Here is a 26,859-nt window from a genome sequence, read left to right on the forward strand (position 1 = left end):
TAATCCTCTTTTCATTTGCCTTCTACTACATTTTAGAATCTCTGACTGCTGAATATGTACAGGAGGGGATTTGGAGAGCATTAACTGAAACATTAAAAGCCTGTGTGTGTTTGTGCACTTTGCGAGGTGCTGAGCGATCAACATCACCTAACTGGAGTCGAGGATCGTGGGGATTTCCCTCCTTCCTCAATCTCATTAACTGTTTTCCCCTCATTCTCACCTCTCTGCTGGTGTCCTGGGAGTGCTGTGTGTCCCCACAGTGAGTGTGCTTCAGTGGTGAGCTCATCAGGACGTTGGCATCGCAGCGCACTATTCTTATTTTTCCCCTTCGCCTCATGTTTGATATTTTCTCTTCAGAGGGTTTATAATTCCAGTACAATTGTGAGTGTAAAGCATTGTGGGTAGCGGAGTACTTCGGACATGTTGGATTGTTCTCATGGAGCTGAGCCAAATTGATGAATTGAAACGATTTTTGTTAATTTACAGTAAATGACATGGCTAATGTCTAATGAGACGTATATACTTTCAAACAGGCGAATAAGAATCCGTCTCAGTGCAGACGACAGCAATTCTCAAATAGCCAACAGTCCATTCGCATTGAACATGCATGTTCCTCCACTGGCTGTGCATGATGCTGTACTAAAGATGTTGTACTGGAATTGTTTCTTTTTTCCAAGTATTTAACAACATTGAAATGTCAAATTGAACTCTTGGCTGTGTGCTGACTTTGACTCCAGGTTCGGCATAGAGCGTGTGGGTGCTTTCAGAAGTGTCAAAGGCCTGGGCCCTACAATCGAAATAAAGTAGAAAAAAAACATTTGGAATAAAATAATACTGTGGTCATTTCCTTCCTGTGTACAAAAATAACAGCTCAGCTTGGAAATGTGTGCTAACATTTACAAAAAAATGTGTGTATGTGAGGTAAAAGTGTGTATTGTGAGAGGTATTATTTGTTTATGTGAGGGGGAAGAATGAATTATGGCCTATACGGACCCTCATAGGACACCCTGGACAGGACGCCATACTATCAGCCCAGACAACCACTTGCGCTCAAATTCACATGTACGGGCAATTTAGAGTCACCAACTAATCTGACCTCTCATTTATAGTCTAGCTCAGACCTGGGCAATTGGCGGCCCGCGGACCACATACAGCCCGTTGGCTGTCCTGGTCCGGCGTGTGAGGTTACCCAGAAATTAGAAATCAATATAACCGCAGTGCTTTTATTTTAAGACAACAAATATAGCCACTAATATATATGACAGAAGAAAATAAACTTTAACAAACCTTGTGCCCTGTCAGCCACTATAGAAGCCTTTTGATACTTTATATCAACTTTATATGAATTACTACGCACTCGTTATTATTTACCGTTCGTTTTTTCATTTAACTGTTCTACCGGTTCTTTCCTGTCACTACCTTTCAAAATGAAAGCACCCGTTTCACACTGGATGGCACTTTTTCAAAAATAAAAGCACCTCAACATTGTTAAACACCTTGAAAATGTACAAATATTAAAAACAAGCTCTGTAATACAAAAACACAAATAGGAAGCTTACTAAAGGACATTTGCAGTTGTGTTTAAAATAAATGGAATAGTGATATAGTGATTGGAGTATTTACTACTTTTTACTGCTATATTTGATTTACTCCACATTAACAGTCTTATAACGTATTCCTATCAGTAGCAAAACCAGATAATTTACTGTATTTTATAAAGCGATTAAATTAATATTGAGCAGAATTTAGTTCAGAGTTTTGGTCCGGCCCCTGCAACCTTCGTGGTATTGGTCATGTGGCCCCTTGGGGAAATTAATTGCCCACCCCTGCTCTAGAAGTAAAATTGTGTGTATATGAGGTAAAATTGAGTATGTGAGAGGTATTTTTTGTTTATGTGAGAGGGAAGAATGAATTGTAGCCTATACGGACCCTCATAGGACACCCTGGACAGGACGCCATACTATCACAAGGCAACCACTCACACTTAAATACACATGTACGAGCAATTTAGAGTCACCAACTAACCTGACCTCTCACTTATAGTCTAGAACAGCCGTTCCGAAACTTTTTTAGCCGCGCACCCCATTCTATGTCCCAACTGAGTTGATGCACCCCCAATCCCAAAATAAACAAAATGCAATAAGATTTTTATAGCCATATTAAAGGTGGCATGTTTAACCATGCTCAAATGGCCAAAACACACATATAATAAAATAATCACCATCACAACAATGCACTCTCGTGTTTGAATTAATCTGAAACACTGTTACACAGTTCCAATATAATGCAACACAGTTATGGTGCAAGCTTCCACTTTTAAGAGCAAAGAGGATGATGTAAGTTGGGAAAATGTTATATAATATTTTGAGCCACGTTGAACAAAAAGTTTAAATGAGCGTGGAGCTAAACAACCCGTCATCATAACACAAGTCGGAAAAATGGAAGAAGATAACTTCTTCTACGCTTCATTTTAAGATGAAGTGCATTTTGAATAGCCTGCATTTATTAATTAATTAATATTACAGTTTTTGATTTGACATTTTACAAAGGAAATGTTTATTTACACGTCTTTATTGTATTGTCTAACTATGGACGGGTCAATACCTAAAGTTTTTGGCATTACTTTGTAACCCCTTCCAGTCAAATCAACAATTCTTGATCGCAGGTCTTTGGAGAGATCTCTTTTTTGCGAGGCATGGTTCTCATGAGCAGATGCTTGCTGTGAATAGCAAACTCAAAAAGTTTGAGTGTTTTTTACAAGTCAAAGTATCTCTACACCTCACTCAAATCTCATTTCATTGATTAGACCCCAGGTTTGCTAACTCCTGACAAGAAATAGCTCTTATTGGAGTCATAGCTAGAGCTAAAGAGTTAACTTACTTTTTCTACCAGCATTATGAATGTTTCATGGATAGATTCAATAAAGACATGAAATATTATAACCGTTTGTATCTAAGTAGGACTTAGATGCAGATCAGATCACATTTTATGACAAATAATGCAGAAAACCAGGTAATATCAAAGGGTTTACATTTTTACTCTACTTTTTCTTGCCGCTATATGTTACCAACTACAGCTTTAATTACAGGATTAGATAATGATCAATCACCAAAGCATTGACAAGTCTTAGAGTGAGTTTAAAGTTGTAGTTCAGTATCTGTATACTGGTCCCAAGGAGACATCTCATTGGCAGTAGAAAGTGAGGACGTTTTCCTGGTTTCCTCTGACCAACAGGACAGGAGGTCCCAGATCACGTGACAGGAAGTCCAGCCACATCAGATAGAGGGTGTTAGGACAGACTCCTCTCCTCCCCACCGGCATGGTTCTGTCAAGAGACATACGGAGTCACAGCCAAAAAAAAGTGTTAATAAGATGAACAATTTGTGTTCACAGAGTGGAGTGGTGCAGATAGAATGAAAGAATAGAAAGAAAAAACTGATAAAACCAAAAACAAAATGTATGTTACCTACCTAAGAAAACTGAACATTATATATATATATGTATACTCTATATGTAACTTTATTGACACGTTGCCGTGGATACACATTACTTCTCTCCTGATGACGGCTTGCCTTGTTAGTAACCTGTCAATCAAAGGTAGCCACGCCCCCAAATCATACGATTCTTTATCTTCTAAATGGGGCCATTATTTACACTATTAACATCTAATTGTCTTGAAGATTTTTTACTAGCGATTGAGACCATAATGTTGTCTAAACACTAAAATTCAGAGGTAATAAATCAAGTGAGAAGTTTTCTCATTTTGTATTAAAATGAATGGACCCAAATGCTTCTGCAGCCGCCGTCAGGACCCCCTGCTGTAATTTTTGGTAGAATACAGCTAAAGGCACTTCCTGGTTTGCCTCCCTGCTCAGACCAGGAGGTTGCCGCCTGGTACACATAAATGGGTATAACATTTTTAGGGTGGGCCTTTGTTTTGGTGGATCAAATACGTTTTGTGCCGGTCCCTGTCTGCAGTCTGTTTCGTGCCTGGAGCGTCTGGTTCTCCAAACTGGGAACGCACAGACCATCTGGTCGAACCATATACTCCACAAAATACATTGACTGTGGGTAAGTACCATATAAGTATCCAGTTTAAAAAATCTGAACTATCCCTTTAAAAGAGCTGAGAGAATAGAAAATAAAAATACAAGAAGAGGTATAAAACACAAGAATTAAGGGTAAGACATGAAAGAAAAGTCTTCAGCCTTGATTTTAAAGAATTCCTGAGTCACTGTACTCACATAACAATCAGAGCAGCTTCTCTGGAGTAATCCTGCAGAACCTCATTCAGACGAATCTGACGGAGAGACTGATTAACACAAAGAAAAGTTACGAATATCGTTACGGAAGATAGAGAGAAAAAGTTTTGGATTGGTTCTAAGATCCCCGTCCTGTCAGACCTTGGCCTGGTTCCTCTCTAGATCGTTGTCTGTGATCTTCCACGACTCCTCTTGCTGTCTTGATGCTGCAGAATCTGAATCCTGTTTGGGATTTGAATCCAGCCTGAAGCGACCCACCATGTCCTCAAACCGATGAACACTGAAGCACATAGAGACAAACAGGGGTCAAAGGTCATTGCAGAGTCTAAGTGCGATTCCTAAAAAAGCTATCATGCTGTATACATAAAACAAAATGTATATGTGATAATAAGCAAGTTCATTTGTTAGATATACACTACTGGTCAAAAGTTTTAGAACACACCAACTTTTCCAGTATTGAATTGAAAATTATGCAGTTTAGTGTCTCAGTGTACTCTGAAATTAATGCACATTTGCAACATTTAAAATTCTTTATTGAGCATGATAGTGTTTTGAAAGTAAAAAAAAGATTCAAAATCACATTTTATGTTGGACTAAAGGACTGAAAAAAGACACAAAATGACAAAAAAAAGACACAAAATGACAAAAAAAAGACACCAATAGACACAAAATGACCAAAAAAAGACACAAAATGACTTACAAAGACATGAAAAGAATTCAAAAATGGACAAAATAGCCCAAGACTCCATAGTGTTAAGTTGTTAACCCATTTCTTGTTCCCTGAAAAAGGCCTACTTGTATAATTCTGAAATGTACATTATTTTTCAGTTTTGGTTAAGCTTACCTTTTTTTATTTACCTCTGGCAGTTCACCACTTACCTTTGGACCCTTTCAAGCTGTTCATTTGACTTGAACTGCTTGAATTTCAATAAAAAACTGGAAAAATTGGGGTGTTCTAAAACTTTTGACTGGTAGTGTATTTTGAGATGTCCAAAATTTGAAATTTAAGAAAAAGTTCTAGCTCAACCTGGATCGCATGTGAAATGTCACAATTACAGATCTCCCCCCTTTAGTTTGCACTCTGCATCATTCTCAGCCTCCAGCAGCTTACTTCTCAGGCCGGGGCTTCTGGTAGATGTCAGGAAGCACTTCAACGTCATGAAAACCAAGACGGAACTTCTTGATCAGTGCCAAAACCCTGTGAAGAGAACATAAATAAGAAAAGATGAGATGAGATAAAATATAACTTTATTAATCCCAGAGGAAATTCTGGTTCCAGATTGCTCCAAAGTTTCCAAAACAATCATAATATAGAATATAATATAGAAAGAAAGAAAGAACATCGGCAGTGAGAGTACTCAGTAAGTCTGTGTCCATTTGTATAAGAATTAGGATATGGATAAGTTGTTTGTTTGAAATGACCCCTGTCTTTGGTCCTCATAATGAGCTTCTCTCCTCTTTTTTGCATCTGAACTGAAAAATATTTTCATGTTCTGTTGTGGAATATTATGCTTATCAATACAAATCTCTCTCAGAGGGAAGAAAGACCTGATCCCAGGTGTCAAATTGGCACCTTTAAGGTTAAGGTAAATGTCCAGAGGAGCCTCAACCAAATGCTGATTTAGACTCCTTTTTGTTAAAATTTTACCAGATAACAGAGATAATCCTTGCTGCATCTCCCACTGTGAGTTTAAAAACTCCAGAAAACCCAGAAACACCAGAACATGAGGCTTATTCTCCTACATCCAAGAAGAAGAATTAAGATCTCTTTCTTCAGTAAAAGTACTAATACCACACTGTGAAATTACTCCACTACAAGTAAAAGTCCTGCATTCAAAAGTATCAACATCAAAATACACTAAAAGTATCAAAAGTAAAAGTACTCGTTATGCAGAATGGACCCACTCAGATTGTTATATATGTTCTGAATATATTAGAAGATTATTATTATTATTATTATAGATATGAATAATTTTACTTTTGTCAAGATAGGGCTTATTGCAACTATTTACTTTTATGTGGTTTTATTTATAAACATGCATACACATTTTAAATTGATAATATGTTATATATGTTGAATCTTGACCTAAATGTATCTAAAACTGGCAGCTCAATGTAGTGGAGCAGAAGTATAAAGTTATATATATTTAAATATTCAAGTAAAGTACAAGTACGTCAAAATTATACTTAAGTACAGCACTTTTGGTAAATTTGTAGAAGAAGGCAAATATCTGTATAAAGACCCCAATGTGTTCTGTAACCAGTGAGGAAAGATGAAAAAAAATCACAATCTGTCCAGCGCTGTACCAAGAGAAAACTAACATTCACAGCACGGCACTTCACACACAGGTATGGTGCATTCAATAGCGTCGGAACGGCTATGGTGCATTCAGGAGCGTGGGACATATGAAAACTTACAGAGAAACAAGTTATTGGTTTTCAGTACAGATTTCTTTAAAACTGGCAGTTTAAAAACAACATAAAAAATTGTGATAATAATCGAGATCGGGCGATATGAAAAATTATACACTACTGGTCAAAAGTTTTAGAACACACCAACTTTTCCAGAATTTAATTGAAAATAATGCAGTTTAATGTCTCAGTGTACTCTGAAATTAATGCACATTTGCAACATTTAAAATTCTTTATTGAGCATGATGGTGTTTTGAAAGTAAAAAAAAGATTCAAAATCACATTTTATGTTGGACTAAAGGACTAAAAAAGACACAAAATGACCAAAAAAAGACACCAAAAGACACAAAATGACCAAAAAAAGACACAAAAAGACTTACAAAGACATGAAAAGAATTCAAAAATGGACAAAATAGCCCAAGACTCCATAGAGTTAAGTTGTTAACCCATTTCTTGTTCCCTGAAAAAGGCCTACTTGTATAATTCTGAAATGTACATTATTTTTCAGTTTTGGTTAAGCTTACCTTTTTTTATTTACCTCTGGCAGTTCACCACTTACCTTTGGACCCTTTCAAGCTGTTCATTTGACTTGAACTGCTTGAATTTCAATAAAAAACTGGAAAAATTGGGGTGTTCTAAAACTTTTGACCGGTAGTGTATATTGATACATTTTTTTTGCCATATCGCCCAGCCCTAATCTAAGCGCTTACTCCTCTTTCTGCTCTTCCTTCTTGTCTGCTTCTCCCCCAACAAACACTCGGACCTTGCATTTGGCCCATCGCTTTCTACGGGTCAGCAGGTAGGGTAGCAGCAGGGTCAGACCTGAAAAACAACACACACACACACACACACACACACTACTGAACACTTCCACTTATATTTGTATGAAGCCCATGTCTATAATGCATCATAAATACACTTTTAATACAGTAATTATCTGTATTTTATATATATATATATATATATAAATATTTAATTTATATATATATGTATATATATATTTAATTTATATATATATATTTAATTTATATATATATATTTAATTTGTATATATATATATATTTTATTATTTTATATTTTTATATATATATTTTTATCATTTTATATTTTTTATATTTTATTATTTTTTTTAATTTAATTTTTAATTTGGCAACTTTTGCTGCCATAACATTCACCGATATAGTATATTAGGGATATATAAAAGAAAACCACTTTTTTTTTTATGCCATTTGCATTTGTCAATATAGAAAGAAGTTAAAAGAAAAAGAAAGTGAAAAGGTACAGTATTTTCTTAAAGTGTAGTTATAAGCTCTCAAAATATTAAACATACTTTATATTCGATTATACAATTTTTTATATATTTTTTTAAATTATACATACATACATATTACAACATACAACATTCAACAATCTATTTTACATGCAACAATCTGTTTTCACTAATGTGCAATATCTGTGCAATACCAAATACTCTCAGGGAAAATCCTATGTGCAGTATTAATAATAACGTTATATAGCAGCCATGTAAGTATTTTATGTATAACATGTATGTATTGTATATTTATGTATGTATATAATAGATTATTATTATTTTTGTATATGCACATTTGCTGGAACATTCTTTGTTACTCCCTCATCTGCATCTAAAGCTGCTGCAGTTCAAAGGGAACCTGTGATAATATTCTTGACAGAAGAAAAAAAAGGATGTATAAATGATCAAACCTCCATCATCAGACAGCCAGTAGACATCAATGGTCTTTTTTCCTTGTTTTTTCTGAAACACTGTCCTGGGCTGAGTCTCTGGTTCAGTGGCAACAGAAGCTGCAAACAATTTTGTACAACAAAGTGTTTTTTTTTTTCATGTTAATGACTGCAATATTAGGATTTATGAGTACTTAATTTCACATTTGGCACATTTTCAGTGCCATTTACAGCTTTAATTTTCCAGATTCAAGGACAACTTGGGCCAATTTTACTCATGCTTTTATTTTTTTTATAGTTGCTAGATACGTAAGAAGTTAAAGCACATACCTGAACACCTTTTTTGAATGTGGGAAGGGGCAGAGAGGATGTTTAGATTCTCTTGTCGTCCACAAAAGCCTGCATTAACTGAAATAACAGAAAATGTTGCTATGGAAGAATTACTCTGAGCAGATACCTGAACCTGAGAGGATGTGCTTGAGTGCGTGCACATTAGATTTGAGCGTGCGCAGGACATATTTGAATGCGAGCGAAATGTTTGTGTCCAAGAAGAGCAAATGTGAGCACAAGCATGTGATTTTTGAGTTCAAGCAAACAAGAGATTCACGAAGGTGTTCTTAAACTGCGGACCTGTTCGTACCTGTGTTCTTGTGATGATGAATTGCATAACCATGTAAATTGAAAGGGTGTGCCACATGACCCTAATTAGCATATTTATTTGCCCAGCCAATCCTCATTAAAAGGGCATTTATGTGTGGATGTGTGTACACACAGATATCAAAAAGAAAAGTTGAGAGAATTAGGCCAAGAACGCCCAAAGAGAAGGTGGTGATTGGTTGTTTTTGTGATGCATAAAGTTGTGTAATATGCATGGTGTAGGTAAATGCTTCACTCTGATGTAAAATAAGACTCTCACCATGTGAGTGAGCTGAAGGAGAGACATCTAGTTCCTCCTTCATTCTCAGCAAGCACACGCCATACTGGAGGTCAAATGCATCACTGAAACACACGATGGACAGCTTTAACGCAAACATATATGATTAGCGCTAGGGGTGTGCCATATCGTATCGTTCATGATAATATCGGTATATTTTTTTTATGGTTAAAAAAATGCATATCACGATATTGGCAACATTCCTACTTCTTGGTGTAGTGGCGTAAGGCCAACAATTAAAGTTGTTTTAATCACAAAAAGCTACTTACTCTCTGTCTCCAAACACATGCAGCTTTCAAAATAAGAGCACGGTTTGTTAATAGAATCCACCACAGAACTTACAAGAAGACTGTCAAAATAAGATGCCTTAAATAAAACCTACAAGAACCTTTATTCTCCTTTACAAAATGTCATTAAAACATGCCCCTGAAACCCTAAAATGGTTATTTTTTATCATTTGTTCATGCTCAAGAGTCAAGAGTAAACGTTTTTGTATTTGGCAACTGTTGAGAGTTGCACTTCACACTACATTTTAGATTTTTATTTATTTATACAGACTAAAAAAACACATATTTTCTATATATTTTTGAGTATTTCGTAATATCGTGAAGAATAATCGTTATCACAAAAATAGCCTGAAATATCGTGATATTCTTTTAGGGCCATATCGCCCAGCCCTAATTAGCAGTGCTTTTAACAATGGTTCAAAAGCATGCGCACACACACACACACACACACACACACACTGTACTCACTGCAGTATTCCAATGTAGCTGTGTGCAGCGTGAGGTGTGTCTCTGTCCCAGTAGTTCTTGAAGCCCATCACTAGAACATTTGGCTTCATTCGACCCAGGCCTGCCCCCTAGTGGACAGACAGCAGTATTACAAGAAGATAAGAATCAGGCCTGTCACAAACAACATCAATGTGGGTCATAGTAAAACTTTACTAACACTAAGTACCAACAGTGGATGGTTCACAGTGTGAGTTCTGACCTGCAGCAGCATGTTGACTCCTGATCGTAGCTCTGGAGCAACGACGCCACTGTAGAACGACTTCACCTTCCTCTGGTTCAACCAGGAAACATTACTGTCACGGCTCGCCTCTTCCACCACTGATGGAGAGCTACTAGCCTGATAATTAGAGAGGACTTTCAGTACTTTAAGATGCTGATATATGCAGTTTCAAATATTTAAAAATGCATTTGTTCTTGTGTTTTTACCAAAGGTGTGGATCAAGGTTATTATAGTTAACGAAAACTAACGAAATAACGAAAACTAGAATTGGAAAAACATTTTCGTTAACTGAAATAAAAATAAAAACTAGAGTTTTTACAAAAACGATAACTAACTGAAACTGTATTGTGTGGTTACAAAACTAACTAAAACTAACTAAAATTATAGTGAAAATGTCCTTAGTTTTCGTTTTTGTCAACTTTTTTCATTCATAATTCATTGTTTCTATTTGAACATGCAACACATGGTAAATATGTTTACTGAGACTGAACTATAACAGTTAATAATCTTATTGGGGCTGAGATGATAAACCAAAGGAAATAAAGGCAAAAAATTTATTATGACCTCTTTGAATCTCGCACCCAACGAATTGCCCATTACAAAAAAAACTAAAACTAATAAAAACTAAACTAAAACTAAGCATTTTCAAAAAATAAAAACTAAACTAAAACTAGAAAACTCACTCTAAAAACTAACTAAAACTAACTGAATTTGAAAACAAAAATTCACAACGAAATTAAAACTAAAACTAATGAAAAATCCAAAACTATTATAACTTTGGTGTGGACACGAGTCATGAATTTGATGACTTTTTGGCTCGACTTGACAAAATGTAAAGAAACTTGCAACTTGACTTGGACTAATAACTTGTGACTTAACTTGGACTTGAGCTTTTTGACTTGAAAAGACTTGTTACTTTCCCCAAAACCCAAATATTAAAAAGTCTGTTACTAAGGACCGCTCTATCTCTCTTTGTTATTTTGACGTTATTTTGATCTGACAGCATCCATCCAATCAAACTGCAGGACAACCAATGAAGAAGAACGGTCAAAAAACGGCACCAGTTGGCAAAAATGATACCAAAGATAGTTTTTCGGGTATAAAAACTACAAAGTAGTCAACAAAAAATGAATTGCAGTATGTAAAACATGCGGGTCGAAGATTACAAATGGAGACCCAACAACTTCCAACCTCATCTGACATTTGAAGTTGCACAGAGAATGGTAAGTTTTGAATGAACGCTAACGCTAACTTCTTTGCTAAGTAACTTTGCTAGCAGCATTGCTAAATTAGTGAGAAAAAAAACAGAGAATGCACAAAAAAAAACACAGAAAATGTGTTTTTGGGGGGTGTTTTTTGGTAATTTTTCATACAATCACTAAACCAGTTTTAGTGCAATATGCGCTTGTTATGCATGTGATGTGTTTGAAGAATGTTCTTGCAAAAAGTTTTGATAAATAAATACAGATTTTAAAAGCATACTTGATCCGTGTAAATATTATTACTCTGTTGTTATAAGGACTCGAAGCTCAAACTGTAGGACTTGGGACTTGACTTGAGACTTGTCAGACTTTATTCGGGACTTGAGACTTACTTGTGACTTGCAAAACAATGACTTGGTCCCACCTTTGGTTTTTACTGAATGAAACATGTAATAATTACTGGCTGTGCATGTTGGGTTGGACTCACAATCACAACATTTCCACACATCATGAGACTGAGATTCTTTGTGAAACAGGTGACGAGATCCACCAGAGCTGGTCGGCTGCTGGGAGGACCGGTCAGCACCAGACACTGGGGTCTGAAAGGTGAAAAATACAATCAGAATTAGATGTTTGTGCTGCAGACCAAGGTTATTATAGTTAACGGAAACTAACGAAATAACGAAAACTAGAATTGAAAAAACGTTTTCGTTAACTGAAATAAAATAAAAACAAGAGTTTTTTTTAAAAACGACAACTAACTGAAACTGTATTGTGTGGTTACAAAACTAACTAAAACTAACTAAAATTATAGTGAAAATATCCTTAGTTTTCATCTCTGTCAATTTTTTTCATACGTTAACCTTTTTGGTTGATATGAAATCTATTTCATCTATTTGGTTTTATGACTTAATAAACTTATTGGGGCTGAGATGGATCAGACAAAGGAAATAAAGGAAACATTTATTGTGACTTTATTGAATCTCAAAACCCAACAAATACCCCTTTACAAAAAAACTAAAACTAACACGAAAACTAATAAAAACTAAACTAAAACTAAGCATTTTCTAAAAAATAAAAACTAATTAAAATTAGCAAACTCACTCTGAAAACTAATTAAAACTAACTGAATTTAAAAACAAAACCACAAAGAACAAATAAAAACAAAAAATAAAACAGAGCAAAGGCTCATGTTGAGTTAAAAGCCAGTGAATAAAAATGGGTTTTAAGATTCCTTATTATTAGGCTTCTTTTACTGAAGTAAGGGATCTGAATGCTTTTTCTAAAAAATATACATTTTAGTTGGGCTATCATGCTCAGCTAAAGAACTACAATTGTTTTAACGGCCCCTACATTTACCTGGTAAACATTCTCCTTCCTGTCACTGACCTGTAGTTCTTGACGTGGTCCTCCACGTGGTTGAGGCCGACACACTGGTTCAGAGCCATGTTGTAGAAGCTCGCCTGCACAGACGAGCCCCAATTCACAGCTAAGCACACAGAGAGAAACAGCAGAAAATAGTTAGTTGTGTTGCTGATGACAGCTGTTATGTGTATGACACAGTGTCTGTGGTTAGTCTAGATCAGGGGTGGGCAACCTGAGGCTCTGGAGCCACATGTGGCTCCCTGTGGCTGTGACAACAAAATTATACAAAATGAAACAGTTATTTCTTTAAGATATAAGATATTCCTTTATTGATCTCCCATGGGGGAAATTCAGGTGTTGCAGCAGCACAAGTATAGAGTAAAACAAATAAGATAATAAGAATAAAATCAAATGGAATAGAATAGAATAAAGATTGTTTTTAAAAGTATGAAATAAAAATACAAACAAACAACCAAGACCAAACTAAAAAACTAGCAGTGCAAACATGTTAAAGTGGCAGTGAAATGGAGAACATATGTGTAATGAGTTGTGCATTTCAGTCCAGTGCAGGTATTTAAAAAATGTTATAATGTTAATTTATCATTGGTGTAGGCCCAAAGCAATTTGTATTCTTGAGTTGCAAAAAATGTGTCACTTATATATGACATTGAAAAATGTTTTAACATTTTATTCAACAAGTCTATGGCCCGGTGCCTTAAACTCTAAATTTTGCCAATTTCAAGTCTAGTTTTGCGTTGCTGCATTCTGACAAAATCATATTAACCCTTTGATGCACAACATGGGTCTAAAGTGACCAGACTGAGGTTTTAATTTTCTATATCTTTGCAATGAATTAATTTCATCATTCAGTATTCCAGGTTTTCCTCAATCAATTTGTTTTTCATCATCATATACATCCTAATTTTTTGTTTTTCATTTCTTACTTTTTGAATAAAAACCCTTTTTGTATCACTACGCTTCTAATGCACAACATGGGTCAAAAATGTCATTATGGGGTTATTGTGTGTATAATTTTAAGGAAAAATTAATTTAATACATTTTGTAATCAGGCTGAAACATAAAAAAAAAGTGGAAAAAGTGAAGCTCTGTTAATACCTTCCAGATACAGTGTATGTGTGACAATATGATACATAAATATCATATTATCATAGTGTGGAAAGTAACTATTTGAAACAAATTACTATTATTATAGTATTAAGTAATTTAATTTTAATTCAAATTTGGATGAATGAGTCATTTTTGACCCATGTTATACATTAGAAGTGTTGTCCATATGTTGTGCATCAAAGGGTTAATAAATGCTCATCACTGTTAGTAATTAATAGGCTGTTTTATTTTCATTTTAAGGCTGAAAATAAGGTTTGTGGCTCCATTACGACATTTTGTCTCTTTTTTGGCCAACAGCGGCTCTTTTGTTAGTAAAGGTTGTAAAGTAAAGGTCTAGATGTATGTGTGAGAGCTCACCAGGCTTCTTGTAGAGTGTGTATCCCAACAGGAAGAAGACGATGCCGAACGCTATGAGGGCTGCCCACCAGTTCAGCAGGAACATGATCACCACACAGCACACAGAGCCCAGCAGAGACAGCCACTTACTGTAGAACCTGAAGGACGGACGCCAACCTGCACATACAAACACACAACAACAACGTCTACACACTCTGTCTATCAGCCAGTTGCAATTCTGCTATTTTTCCTGTATTCAATAAGTAATCATCTCATATGTGGATTTTTCTGTGATTAATACATATCTCAATAAATTAGAAAATCATAGAAAAGTTTATTTATGTCAGTAGTTCAATTCAAAAAGTGGAAATAACACATTATATAGATCCATTACACACAGAATGAAACATTTAATAATGTAATGTAATAACTTCCCGATAATGTAATACTTTATTACATTATGTAATACTTTATTACATTATTGGTAAAAAAGTGTATTACATTATTGGGAAATGCACTTTATTACATTATCGGGAAGTTATTACATTATCAGGTTTTATTACATTTTCAATGGACCCAAGTGCAGATTTTTATTACATTAACGGGAATTTATTACATTATCAGGTTCTACAGGGCCCATTCTGCATAACGAGTACTTTTACGTTTGATACTTTGAGTACATGTCGATGCTGATACTTTTGTATTTTTACATCAGTAAGTTTTGAATGCAGGACTTTTAGTTGTAGTGGAGTAATTTCACAGTGTGGTATTAGTACTTTTTTATTAATACTTCTTCCACCTGGTCATTGCTGAGGTTTCTACCTGGTGAGTTGGTGACGGAGGCGTGGAAGCAGCTGAAGTTGATGAGAGCGTAGGAGCAGAGGAAGAAGTTGGAGATGATGGGAGCGATGCTGTTCAACTCAGCTGGTGGAGAGAAAAAACACAATGTTTAAGTTAAAAGTCTTAATGAAGTGATACTCAATTTTGATGCTATATATAGGCTCCGTTTACACGAGGACGGTCTGAACAGGAGACGCAAAAGTGGCGTCGCGTCTTCACTTTTTATTCCTCGTTTAGACGAGCGTTTTCAGGAGGAAATCTGCTGCATGCGGTGACGCAAAAGTGTGTGAAATGTGATTGTATGCAGCCAGGCGGCATCACTTAAAGCCATAAGAGCATCTTTGGGCATGCAGAAGTTTTCACACCACACATTTTCATCAGCTACTCCTTCCACAAAGTTCTCCACCATCACTAGATCTCCCAGGTCTCGTTCACAGCCGTCTGGCTCCTCCCACCAATCGCTGCATCCAGAATGTGATGGAGGTAATTCCAGATCCTTCTCTGTTCACTAATACTATCTGTACATATCCTGGACATTTGGTGGAAAGACTCCTGTAAGTTTATTAGAGCTGCCAGAGCAGCTTGAAGGTCCCACCATGGAAATAATCCCACGTTTCTTTATTTCCTGTCCTGGAGCATGTATGTGACGTAAACACATACGTGACGTGAGCAGATCAGATCAGAGTTTTGTGTCTTGTCAGTGTAGACGACACGCTACGGAGGAGAGGATTACACTTTTACACTTTGGAGGGTGGTTTCAGATTTTTGCGTTTTTAAGCCCCAAAAACACCGTCACCGTCTAAACGAAAGGCACTTCCCATAAAATATTTTGTCGTTTTTACCCGCGAGCGTCCTCGTGTGAACGGGGCCTTAGTTAACCAAACTACATTTTTTCCTGTTCATATTCTCATTAAAAAGGTTCAGAACATTCCCATTTCCGTTAGTTGTTACGAGTCCTTTTGTTCCTCTATAAGGGGGTCAGGGGTTCTCTTCACAGCCTCACCGATGAGAATGAAGCATGAAGCGATGACGTATGTTAGCAGGTAGCTTCTGAGCGGCTCATCGTTCTTGCCGTAACCTTTGCCAAAGAAGCCGATTAAAGGGTAGAGTTTGTCCTTACACAGACACTAAAGAAACAAATCACATGTCTTTGTTACAGCAAAGTTAGTTACAGTTACAGAGAGAAGGAAAAGGCTGCTCAAATACTGTGTGTGTGTGTGTGTGTGTGTGTGTGTGTGTGTGTGTACCTGGAAGACTTTGGGAGCAGAAACCAGGCACGCCAAAGCAGAAGAAAGTGTCGCTCCAAATATACCAGCAGTGACGAGAGGAGCAAAGGCTGACACCATGCTCATCGCCTAGACACAGAAATATGTGTAGTTATATACACTACCGGTCAAAAGTTTTAGAACACCCCGATTTTTCAATTTTTTATTGAAATTCAAGCAGTTCAAGTCAAATGAACAGCTTGAAAGGGTCCAAAGGTAAGTGGTGAACTGCCAGAGGTAAATAAAAAAAGGTAAGCTTAACCAAAACTGAAAGATAATGTACATTTCAGAATTATACAAGTAGGCCTTTTTCAGGGAACAAGAAATGGGTTAACAACTTAACTCTATGGAGTCTTGGGCTATTTTGTCCATTTTTGAATTCTTTTCATGTCTTTGTAAGTCATTTTGTGTCTTTTTTTGGTCATTTTGTGTCTTTTTTTTAGTCATTTTGTGTCTTTTTTTGTCATTTTGTGTCTTTTTTTTGGTCATTTTGTGTCTTTTTTTAGTCCTTTAGTCCAACATAAAATGTGATTTTGAATCTTTTTTTTATTTTCAAAACACTATCATGCTCAATAAAGAATTTTAAATGTGCATTAATTTCAGAGTACACTGAGACATTAAACTGCATCATTTCCAATTAAATTCTGGAAAAGTTGGTGTGTTCTAAAACTTTTGACCAGTAGTGTACATATAATTTAAATATAATAGCTTTTTGTTTGAATCTAATTTGCCTCAGTTTAATTAAGTGGGTTGCTGAATCCCGGGTTTCATTTTGTGCGTTTTGTTTGAGTAAGTTTTCTATTGCAAATAAATAACACATTTTTGCACTCATCTTGTTTCCTGTCCGGCTTTTTAAAGATCCCTTTGTAGAAGTTTTCGGAGCGCCACCTCTTCATTTGAACGAGGTGGTGATGCAGCAGTGAGTGTGTGCTGACCTGATAGTAGTTGCTGATGCCGTAGCTGCATGTCTTATTGTTGATGCAGTCTGTGAAGTCCCATCCATACTGACAAGCTAAACCAACACAACCCTCACTAGATGAGGACGGTGATAACGTGTCATTTAACAGGCCGGACGCATCCCGCACCACACAGGATCCTGTCAGGAAACAAACATACATCCATACAGTCATGCATGAAAAAATATGCATATCCATGCACAAGATTATTCCACTTCAAATCCCAAGAACCTTTTATGTAGTTAGATGGCATTCGTTTCTGCACTCAAAAAAAGAACTTGTTCCCAGAACGAAATAAAATTATGGAAATAATTTCCACCTAAATAAAATGCTTTAATTTAGCGAGAAACAGTTTTGTTGAGTGAACAAAATGTAAATATGTTGGGTCAACATGATGTATTTGCATTACTGTTAATTAATTACCAGTGGTCAGTCCAACTAGATTTGTAAGGGTAATTGTAACATACTAACATAATTTTCTTGGGCCATTTAAACATGTATGACATTATTAAGAGTTACTTTATTTAATAGGGTCGTTACAACTACTAAGTACATGAATTAATTGTGCTGAACCAACAAAACAAAGTTAGGTTGAAGTGGTTTAGCCTAAAAGATTACCTTTATCATATGAAAATGAACATAATAGTAATTATTCAGGAAATAAATCATTTTAAAACAGAGTATTAGATTCAGCAATTTAATTAGGTTGTTTTAACATAAAGCATTCTAGTAAATTGTGTTGCATTTTATGCTAAAACTACATGTTTTAAAACTGTTCAACCACAAAACATCATTGTATTTAGAAGAAGCTACATGTTGGACTAAGGAGAAGGTAACAGACACCCAGTTTGCTTTTTTGAGTGTGTAATGCCTACTGCATGTTGATATGATAGCAACCGTGTGATTCCAAGCTCCAAACTCACTCTATGGGTGAAAGGCAGTATAAAGACATACAGTACCAATGGTTGCAGAGATGATGAGGTAGGAAATGGTGGTCCAGAATATTGCTGACAGGGTTCCTCTGGGGATGGCCACAGTTGGATTCTTGAAAGGAGACATGAACATATGACTTTATATGTATAATTTAGTTATATATTCCCATACACATGTCAATCAAGATTTGTGTGTACTGTATGTAGTATGTGCAGCAGCAGCATCATGTATGAGGCAAGCATATGAGGGGATTCATTCTTCCCTCTCACATTCACAATTTTACCTCTCACATTAACAAATTTTACCTCTCACATTCACAATTTTACCTCTCACATTCACAATTTAACCTCTCACATTCACAATTTTACCTCTCACATTCACTAAGAATACCTCTCACATTCACAATTTCACAATTTACCTTTCACATTCACAATTTTACAATTTTACCTCTCACATTCACAATTTTAGCTCACAATCATAATTGTACCTCTCACATTCACTAAGAATACCTCTCACATTCACAATTTCACAATTTTACCTCTCACATTCACAATTTTAGCTCACAATCATAATTGTACCTCTCACATTCACAATTTTATCTCTCACATTCACAATTTTACCTCTCACATTCACAATTTCACAATTTTACCTCTCACATTCACTATTTAACCTCTCACATTCACAATTTTACCTCTCACATTCACAATTTCACAATTTTACCTCTCACATTCACAATTTTACCTCTCACATTCACAATTTCACAATTTTACCTCTCACATTCACAATTTCAAAATTTTACCTCTCACATTCACAAAGAATACCATATATCTATATATCTAAATTGTGAACGTAAGAGGTGAAATTGTGAATGTGAGAGGTATTTTTGTGTATGTGAGAGGGAAGAATGTATTATACATACAAGCAGGCAGGGTCACACCCCACTGAGAACAATGCATGATGTTTTTTCTATTTCACGTCTTTACAGTTAAAGAAAGAGGCGCTGAGGAAGAGAACATACCTTCAGATCTCCAGAGATGTTGGCTCCTGCCAGGATGCCTGTGGCAGAGGGGAAGAAAATGGAGAACATGCCGAAGAAGCTCCCCTCTGGTCCCCGCCAGCCAGGCACAAAATTGGAGGTAAAGATATCCGCTGTTGAAGATTAAATAATCAGTTTATGGAAGACATCTGCTGCAAAAACTACTCAGATCAAATTGCTTGATATTGAAACAGGACACAAATGCGACACTTTGAACAAAGACTTTATAGTCACCCTTGTAGCTAAAGAAACCTTTGGCTTGTTTCTGTGCTGAAGCAGGAATGATTGTTCCAACAATGTAACTGGCAAATGACACCATGATGACCAGGAAGAACAACACCTGGGCCTGTTGAAGGCACAATATAGACCAAACTCAAATACACAATGGGCCAAAATGTAAAACTTGAATAAAATCGCGGGCCAACATTGAACAAATAAACCTTTTAATATATACCAAACATGTTTTGCTTTAACATTAAATATGGAACCAGCAACGCTTATAAACATACAATATATAACTAAATAGTGCAGACATGCAAAATCAAATTTCAAATAAAAAACACATCAATGTCATTAATTTATTAAAGAAAAAATAAATAAAAATCGTATGCCTCTTTTCTATTTGCATCCTTCTATATGGAGCAAGGCTATATATATATAGCCTTGCTCCACAGTCCATATATGGTCTGCTCCCCGTATCGGAAACAAGATGGCGACGCAAGATGGCAAGTAACACTGAACTCAAACCAACGGGTGACATCACGGTCAATACGTCCATTATATATATACAGTCTATGATATCATGGTGCTAACCTTGGACTCCCACGCCATTCCAGCCATTGAAATACCAAGCAGACATGTGACGGTGATGATGCCAATGATGCGGATGTCATTGGTTCGGTCCACCATGACGGCTCCACTTTCCTGAGTAAAGAAAGTTCAGAGAATTCCAGGTTTGTTCAAACAAAATTAAAAAAACTGTTTACAGGATCATTGTAACAGTGGCTCCACATACACTACTGGTCAAAAGTTTTAGAACACACAAACTTTAACCAGAATTTAATTGAAAATGATGCAGTTTAATGTCTCAGAAATACTCTGAAATTAATGCACATTTGCAACATTTAAAAATTTTTATTGAGCATGATAGTGTTTTGAAAGTAAAAAAAAGATTCAAAATCACATTTTATGTTGAACTAAAGGACTAAAAAAAGACACAAAATGACTAAAAAAAAGACACAAAATGACTTACAAAGACATGAAAATAATTCAAAAATGGACAAAATAGCCCAAGACTCCATAGAGTTAAGTTGTTAACCCATTTCTTGTTCCCAGAAAAAGGCCTACTTGTATAATTCTGAAATGTACATTATCTTTCAGTTTTGGTTAAGCTTACTTTTTTTTATTTACCTCTGGCAGTTCACCACTTACCTTTGGACCCTTTCAAGCTGTTCATTTGACTTGAACTGCTTGAATTTCAATTAAAAAATGGAAAAATTGGGGTGTTCTAAAACTTTTGACCGGTAGTGTATATATTATCACACTGTATCCTACTTACAGACATGAGTTCTGTTACAGTCTCAGCAAAGCCCACAGTATGCATGGCCACAGCGACAGCATTGGCAAAAGCAAAGATGAGACCAATGGACCCGCCGAGCTCTGGACCGAGGCTGCGACTGATCAGAAAGTAGGTCCCACCTGAAGACAAGAGGGGAAACGGGGAGAGAAACTCTGGTAGTGCAATTAAACAATATTAGACACCCGTAGAGTTGTCGATTTCCATTTTTGCCAGAGAGCTTAAACTGGTATTGTCAGCCAACCTGCTGATTGGCATTCGTCAATATTAGTATTATTATTTATTTATTTATTTTTTATTGGTGAAATGACGTAACAAACAGGTGACATGAGAGACAAATACACTACACCATGTGGACCACAAGTAGAGACAGTAGACATACAGCACGAACAACAACAAAGAAAAACATAAATGATAGACGATTTGCACAGAGGCATCACAGGTGTGTGTGTGTGTGTGTGTGTGTGTGTGTGTGTGTGTGTGTGCGTGTGTGTGTGTGTGGATGAGGGGCAGATGCTACGACATATATATAAAAATATATAACATGGCTCATTTATATGTATCACACAATGAAAATAAATAGGCAAACAAAGCAAGAAGCGCTAACGAGAGAAAACAAATAAACAAGAATAAATAAAATAACTAATAAAATAATTTAAAAAAAAAAAATAATAATAATATTAAAAATAATATTCGTCAATATTATTTATACTTTTTAAAACGTTTCCTTTAAAGAGTCTGCTGCCAAGCTTTGTGCATCACAATTTTACAGAACTATGTCACTTTTTCCCCTAAACCTCGGCCAGTGGTTTTGTGGCCTAAATTGACAGAAACTGCAGCCTTTATTACAACCGAGAATCGTACGTGTGTTTATAGGGGTGTTTCCATCAGGTACTTTTCCCTCTAGTGAGCCTCTTCCAGTGTGGCTTGGGAGAGAGGATCCATCCAAGATCCGCCCAACTTCCACTTTACTTACAATGCTTTGTGAATGGGAGTGGTAAAATTGTGAAATTGCGTGCCCGTTTCCCGCCTTTCTCCACTTGTTTTTTATGACGTAATAGGTCAACCTGAAAGGGGGCCATATTAACCCGCTGAAATGACACATATCGCCTCCTAGTGGTGAGGAGGAGGACACGTTCCCGTCAGTTATTCCATTATCTCAGTTGGTTGTAAACTGGGACAAGGACAGAAGTCCGATTAGACGCCAAAATCGAATTTTAACCTCCTGAGACCCAAGCTTTTGTTTGGTATGTATTGTTAGTTTCTCCTAGATATTTCTGGATTTATAGGACCTGATAAGTACAAAAACTAAGCATTGTCTTTGAACAGGAAGTAGTTTTTGAAGAAAAAAAGGGTTAATTTTACTATATAACACAATTAATTCACCAGTGTATAAACTTTTTATTTCCTTACATTTACACCCTCTCTTTGGAAGAACAATAATACAAGTCTATTCATTCTCAATATCAAACTACAAACATTATTAAGCACAAATAAGCAAGTTTTAAACATAAAATCTAATCAGCTTTTGTACCTGGTCCACGTTTGTCTTTTGATTGACTTTACCAAGATGCAACCATCTGATTTGTGCACTGATTGATGTATTGCGCTTTTTCTAGAGTGTGTACTACTGAGGACAACATGTTATAGTTAAGCAGAATTAAGTATAAGGTCTAGAAAACCTAAAATTAAATGTCCACATGTGAGGACGCAGGGTCACAGGAGGTTAAGCATAGCCCTATTAAACTGTGCATGCACTCACTGAGTGTGTGGGAAGTGACGAGTGTGAGTGTGAGCTATAAGTAGCATTAGCATTAGTTTGTTTTGCACAGCAGTAGTCCAAACAATTTGCTGGATGTTGCGTCAATCAGCGAGTGAACAGACCTCCTTTGACCTTGCCGTTGGTAGCGATGGCGGAGGTTGAGAGCCCAGTGATCCCAGTTATACAAGAGGAGAGCAGGATGATCACCCAGGTCAGACCTGATGTACAGACACACAGAGAAAGAGAGACAGAATGACAATTAGATAGACTGAAGTATGTAAGAGACTTTTTCTAATTGGACCATGCATATATAAAGGTTTTGTTGGATTACCTATACCAGCTTGAGCAGTGATCCAAGGCAGCCTCAGGTACAGGATCACCCCCCAGATGTTTAACATGCAACGGATCTACAACAAGACACACAGTTCCTGTTTGAATTAACCACATACACAAGACCTGGTTAACCCATTGAAGCCTGGAAAGCGGTTTGATTGGACTGTTCCAGATTGGTATGGAGGAGCTAAAACTCCCAGATAGCCAGAAGAACCCAGCGATGGTCAACCCGACCTACCATGACTCCCTGAACCCAGCCGAAGCGAGTCGGTTCAGGCGGCGGCTCCTTTTGCTCCTCCTCGTCTTCCTCTGAGCTGTCTCCTCCTCCCATCTGACCTGTCGTCTCCTCATACAAAGGAGGCCCGGAGTCAACCTAGTCATGGAAAGTAATTCGACATATAGTTGGGTCATCTATAGCAGTTCCGTGACTGTGGAGAGCGAAGGTTGGTTTCTCACTGGATTTGTCATCTATAAGGGTTAAACAAGAAATTGAGCCGGGATGCCCCTCTCAAAAATGCGGGGAAAATTTTTGAGAGCCCTTAAACCAAAATGGCTACCGTCAGCCAAGCTGGAAATTATCTTTTTAATGGTTTGGGCCACAGTTCTGCATAATACATGGTTTCTGAGACTATTTGGGTCAAGAAATTCATAAATGATGTAAATTTATTCCATGGATATTTGTTCCTATTGGTTTGTTCCAAGTCACGTGACTTTCAAGGTCCTGGCGGTCAGAACAAAAAACATGGTGGACAGTTCTCTCATTTTTAGTGAAAAATCAATATTTTGACTTAGTTTCTGCATAAAAATGGATTTTGATCACATTTCTAGCGAGAAATATATGTTTTATTTTCTAAATCTTCACTCAGTGAATGTACATAATCACTTTGTATGTTGGAATAGCCACGGGATATGACTGTCATTAACTTGCATTGTAGCCAAATCCGTGTCAGTTTCATCGAAATTGGAGTGATTCCGTGGCTATTCCACGGATTTTGAGTTAAGTAAATCCGTGGCTATTTTACGGATTCCTGTGAGACCAGGTTGGCCCAATGATACTTAGACATGAAGGCTACCATGGTCAGGGATCGAACCACCGACCTTCCGATCCTTGGCAGCATGTGAATTTTAAATTCAGGATAACTAGTAAAGTGTCACCTTTCCTGAATTTGTCTCACACATTTTTAACATGCAGGTGCATCTCAATACATTATGATGTAAAAGTCCATTTCCAGTAGTTCAAGTCAAATAGCCGCAACCAAGTATTGAGTCATATAGATGGACATACTTTTCAGAGGCCAACATTTCCATATTAAACACACTTTTTAAAATTGGTCTTTTGTAATATTCAATTTTTTTGAGACACTGAATTTTAGATCATCATAATTAGTAGAAATTCAATATATTAAGACATGAAAAGTTTAATTCTGTGTGTAATTGATCTATACACTGTGTTATTCCCACTTTTTTAATTGAATTACTGACATCAATAAACTTTTCCAAGATATTATAATTTATTGAGATGCATCTGTATGTTGTCACAGCATGTATCACAGATTCGGGACTAGTTTCAGTTAAAATAAAGGCTAAAATGATGAAGTATTCAATTAGTCCGGCGGCTTAGAACCAGATTTGGGAAGAAAGGGGACACGTCGGACAAAAGCACCAAATTTTTTCCACATGCTCTCTATCACTATAGGTTTCAATTTTTGGTAGGAGCCACTTCATCAAGATTGTGGATTGGAGATGGCAGCCATATAAAATCTATGAGAACCAATATATCTTCTAAGCCACTTAGAAGGTCAATCTTAGTGTCAAAATATACATTTTCTGGGTCAAAGAATAATTTAAAGCTACTGAGAATATCACTAGATGATCAAATAGATATGTTCATTTTGGCCATGTATTTACATAATTATTAGATTCCAAACATTTTCAGCTCAGGATTCTCTGCTGCAGCACTTGAAGCGAGTTGCCTACCAGTCTGGGTGAAAATGAACATTTCTATTTGATCAAATAATCATCTAGTGATATTCTCAACAGCTTTAAATGATTCCTTGACCCAGAAAATGTATATTTTGACACCAAGATTGACCTTCTGAGTGGCTTGGAAGATGTATTGGTTCTCATAGACTTTATATGGGTGCCATCTCCGATCGTCCATCTTGATGAAGTGGCTCCTACCAAAAATTGAAACCTATGGTGATAGAGAACACGTGGAAAAAATGTGGTGCTTTTGTCCAGCGTGTCCCCTTTATTTAGCTAAGCCGCCTGACTAAATCCTTTTCTTTCAACGTTGGTAATTGAAAAGGAGCTAAGAAGAAAAAATAAGAGATTCTTCACCTCAGGTTCTGTGTGCAGCTGGAACAGTGACGGTCTGAAGCGTCTGTGTGGCCGAAACGATGCCGTGTTAGCGTAGAAGTCATAGTGTGGCGGGGCGTCCAGAGTGTTGTAGCCGCTGAGAGCATCAGATCCAACAGATGCTACGTTATCATAGCACCCATAGAAACCAGACTCATCAAACTCTCCAGCTGCTGCAGGAAGCCTGGCTCTGTATGCAGCCAGGTCGACTCCATCGCTGGCTGCTGGTACCTCCATCCAGGTAACAATGTCAGATTACCTTAAAGACAGCAAAGACAGTTAAGTTTGGTTTTGTATGAAATCTTTTCTTCAGCAGCGATCAAGGTGTTTGGGCCATTCTGCAGTCTAAGATGAACAAGTGAGGCTTTACTGTGAGCGCTGGTTTTATACATGACCTTAACCAAGCAGGAAGAGCCTCAGGGTATGAGAGAAGTCAAACAACACTCATTACAGGAACCATGAAGCATGAAACGGACAATTCCACCTTACAGGATCAAACAGAAAAACACTCGGGACTGATCTGGCCAGGAAATATATAATTCTCTTGAATAAGGAAGTATTTGTGTTATGTGTGCAGTGGTGGAAGAAGTATTCAGATCCCTTACTTAAGTAAAAGTACTAATACAACACTATGAAATTACTCCACTACAAGTAAAAGTCCTGCATTCAAAACTTACTGAAATAAAAGTACAAAGTATCAGCATCAAAATGTACTTAAAGTATCAAAAGTAAAAGTACTCGTTATGCAGAATGGACCCACTCAGATTGTTTTATATGTTCTAAAAATATTATTATATTATTTGTATTGATACTTTTATATAAGCAGTGTTTTAATATTGTAAAGATAGGGCATTTTAAAACAAACAAAGTCTAATCATTTGAGATTGATCATGTTCAATCTCGACCTGAAAAGTAACTAAAGCTGTCAGCTTAAAGTAATGGAGTAGAAGTGTAAAGTTACATAAAATGGAAATACTCAAGTAAAGTACAAGTAGCTAAAATCTGTACTTAATTACAAAACTTGAGTAAATGTACTTAGTTTCAATCCACCGCTGCCTGTATGTGATCTTTTCTGACCTAATAGTTTTTATTTTTTCCCTCTTATCACGAGTGAAATAACAAAATAAGTGACCTGACCCTGTGAATGTGTAATCAACACTGTACCTTTTATGTTCAGCTGACATGTAATTAGAGCTCACAGTTTGCTTACAAGCCGCTTAATCGTCCGAGACTTTAGTGTACACAGTCGTTTACAACAATGTTTAACCAACTAACACACACACACACACACACACACACACACACACACACACACACACACACACACACACACACACGTTCTGAATGTGACAGCGTGCTACAGGGAGAGCCCAAGGTCAGATAGACTTGTTATAACCTGCCGTTTGTTGCCCCCTCACATGATTGTGAAATACAAAATGGTGCAGT

At 36.6% G+C, this 26,859-nt stretch overlaps 1 protein-coding gene across 1 annotated transcript; it reads right to left on the minus strand.

The window, feature by feature from the left end:
• Positions 1–2,643: 2,643 nt before the first annotated feature.
• On the minus strand, positions 2,644–25,650 carry slc12a3 (solute carrier family 12 member 3). Its single transcript, XM_059331833.1, has 26 exons — positions 25,396–25,650; positions 23,294–23,428; positions 23,054–23,129; positions 22,845–22,940; positions 20,943–21,082; positions 20,198–20,308; positions 19,619–19,730; positions 19,367–19,497; positions 18,375–18,459; positions 17,395–17,555; positions 16,442–16,549; positions 16,198–16,321; positions 15,177–15,278; positions 14,376–14,531; positions 12,915–13,014; positions 12,013–12,124; positions 10,303–10,440; positions 10,065–10,171; positions 9,292–9,374; positions 8,706–8,783; positions 8,397–8,495; positions 7,385–7,496; positions 5,374–5,460; positions 4,404–4,542; positions 4,245–4,312; positions 2,644–3,325 (listed from the first exon to the last, which is right to left on the minus strand). The coding sequence occupies exons 1-26, from the start codon at positions 25,648–25,650 to the stop codon at positions 3,184–3,186; spliced, it is 3,057 nt and encodes a 1,018-aa protein (XP_059187816.1). The 3' UTR covers positions 2,644–3,183.
• Positions 25,651–26,859: the final 1,209 nt, after the last annotated feature.

This window comes from Centropristis striata, chromosome 4 (assembly GCF_030273125.1).
Source record: "Centropristis striata isolate RG_2023a ecotype Rhode Island chromosome 4, C.striata_1.0, whole genome shotgun sequence".
Taxonomy (NCBI): Eukaryota; Metazoa; Chordata; class Actinopteri; order Perciformes; family Serranidae; genus Centropristis; species Centropristis striata.

What these genes read in the sequence shown, in the direction of transcription:
- slc12a3 (XM_059331833.1), bottom strand. Translation starts at nt 25,650, where the DNA reads ATGGAGGTACCAGCAGCCAGCGATGGAGTCGACCTGGCTGCATACAGA. An exon ending in TCCTTCAGCTCACTCACATG is followed by an intron (nt 8,784 to 9,291) that starts GTGAGAGTCTTA and finishes CTGTTATTTCAG; the next exon opens with TTAATGCAGGCTTTTGTGGA. An exon ending in TAGAGAGGAACCAGGCCAAG is followed by an intron (nt 4,313 to 4,403) that starts GTCTGACAGGAC and finishes TGTGTTAATCAG; the next exon opens with TCTCTCCGTCAGATTCGTCT.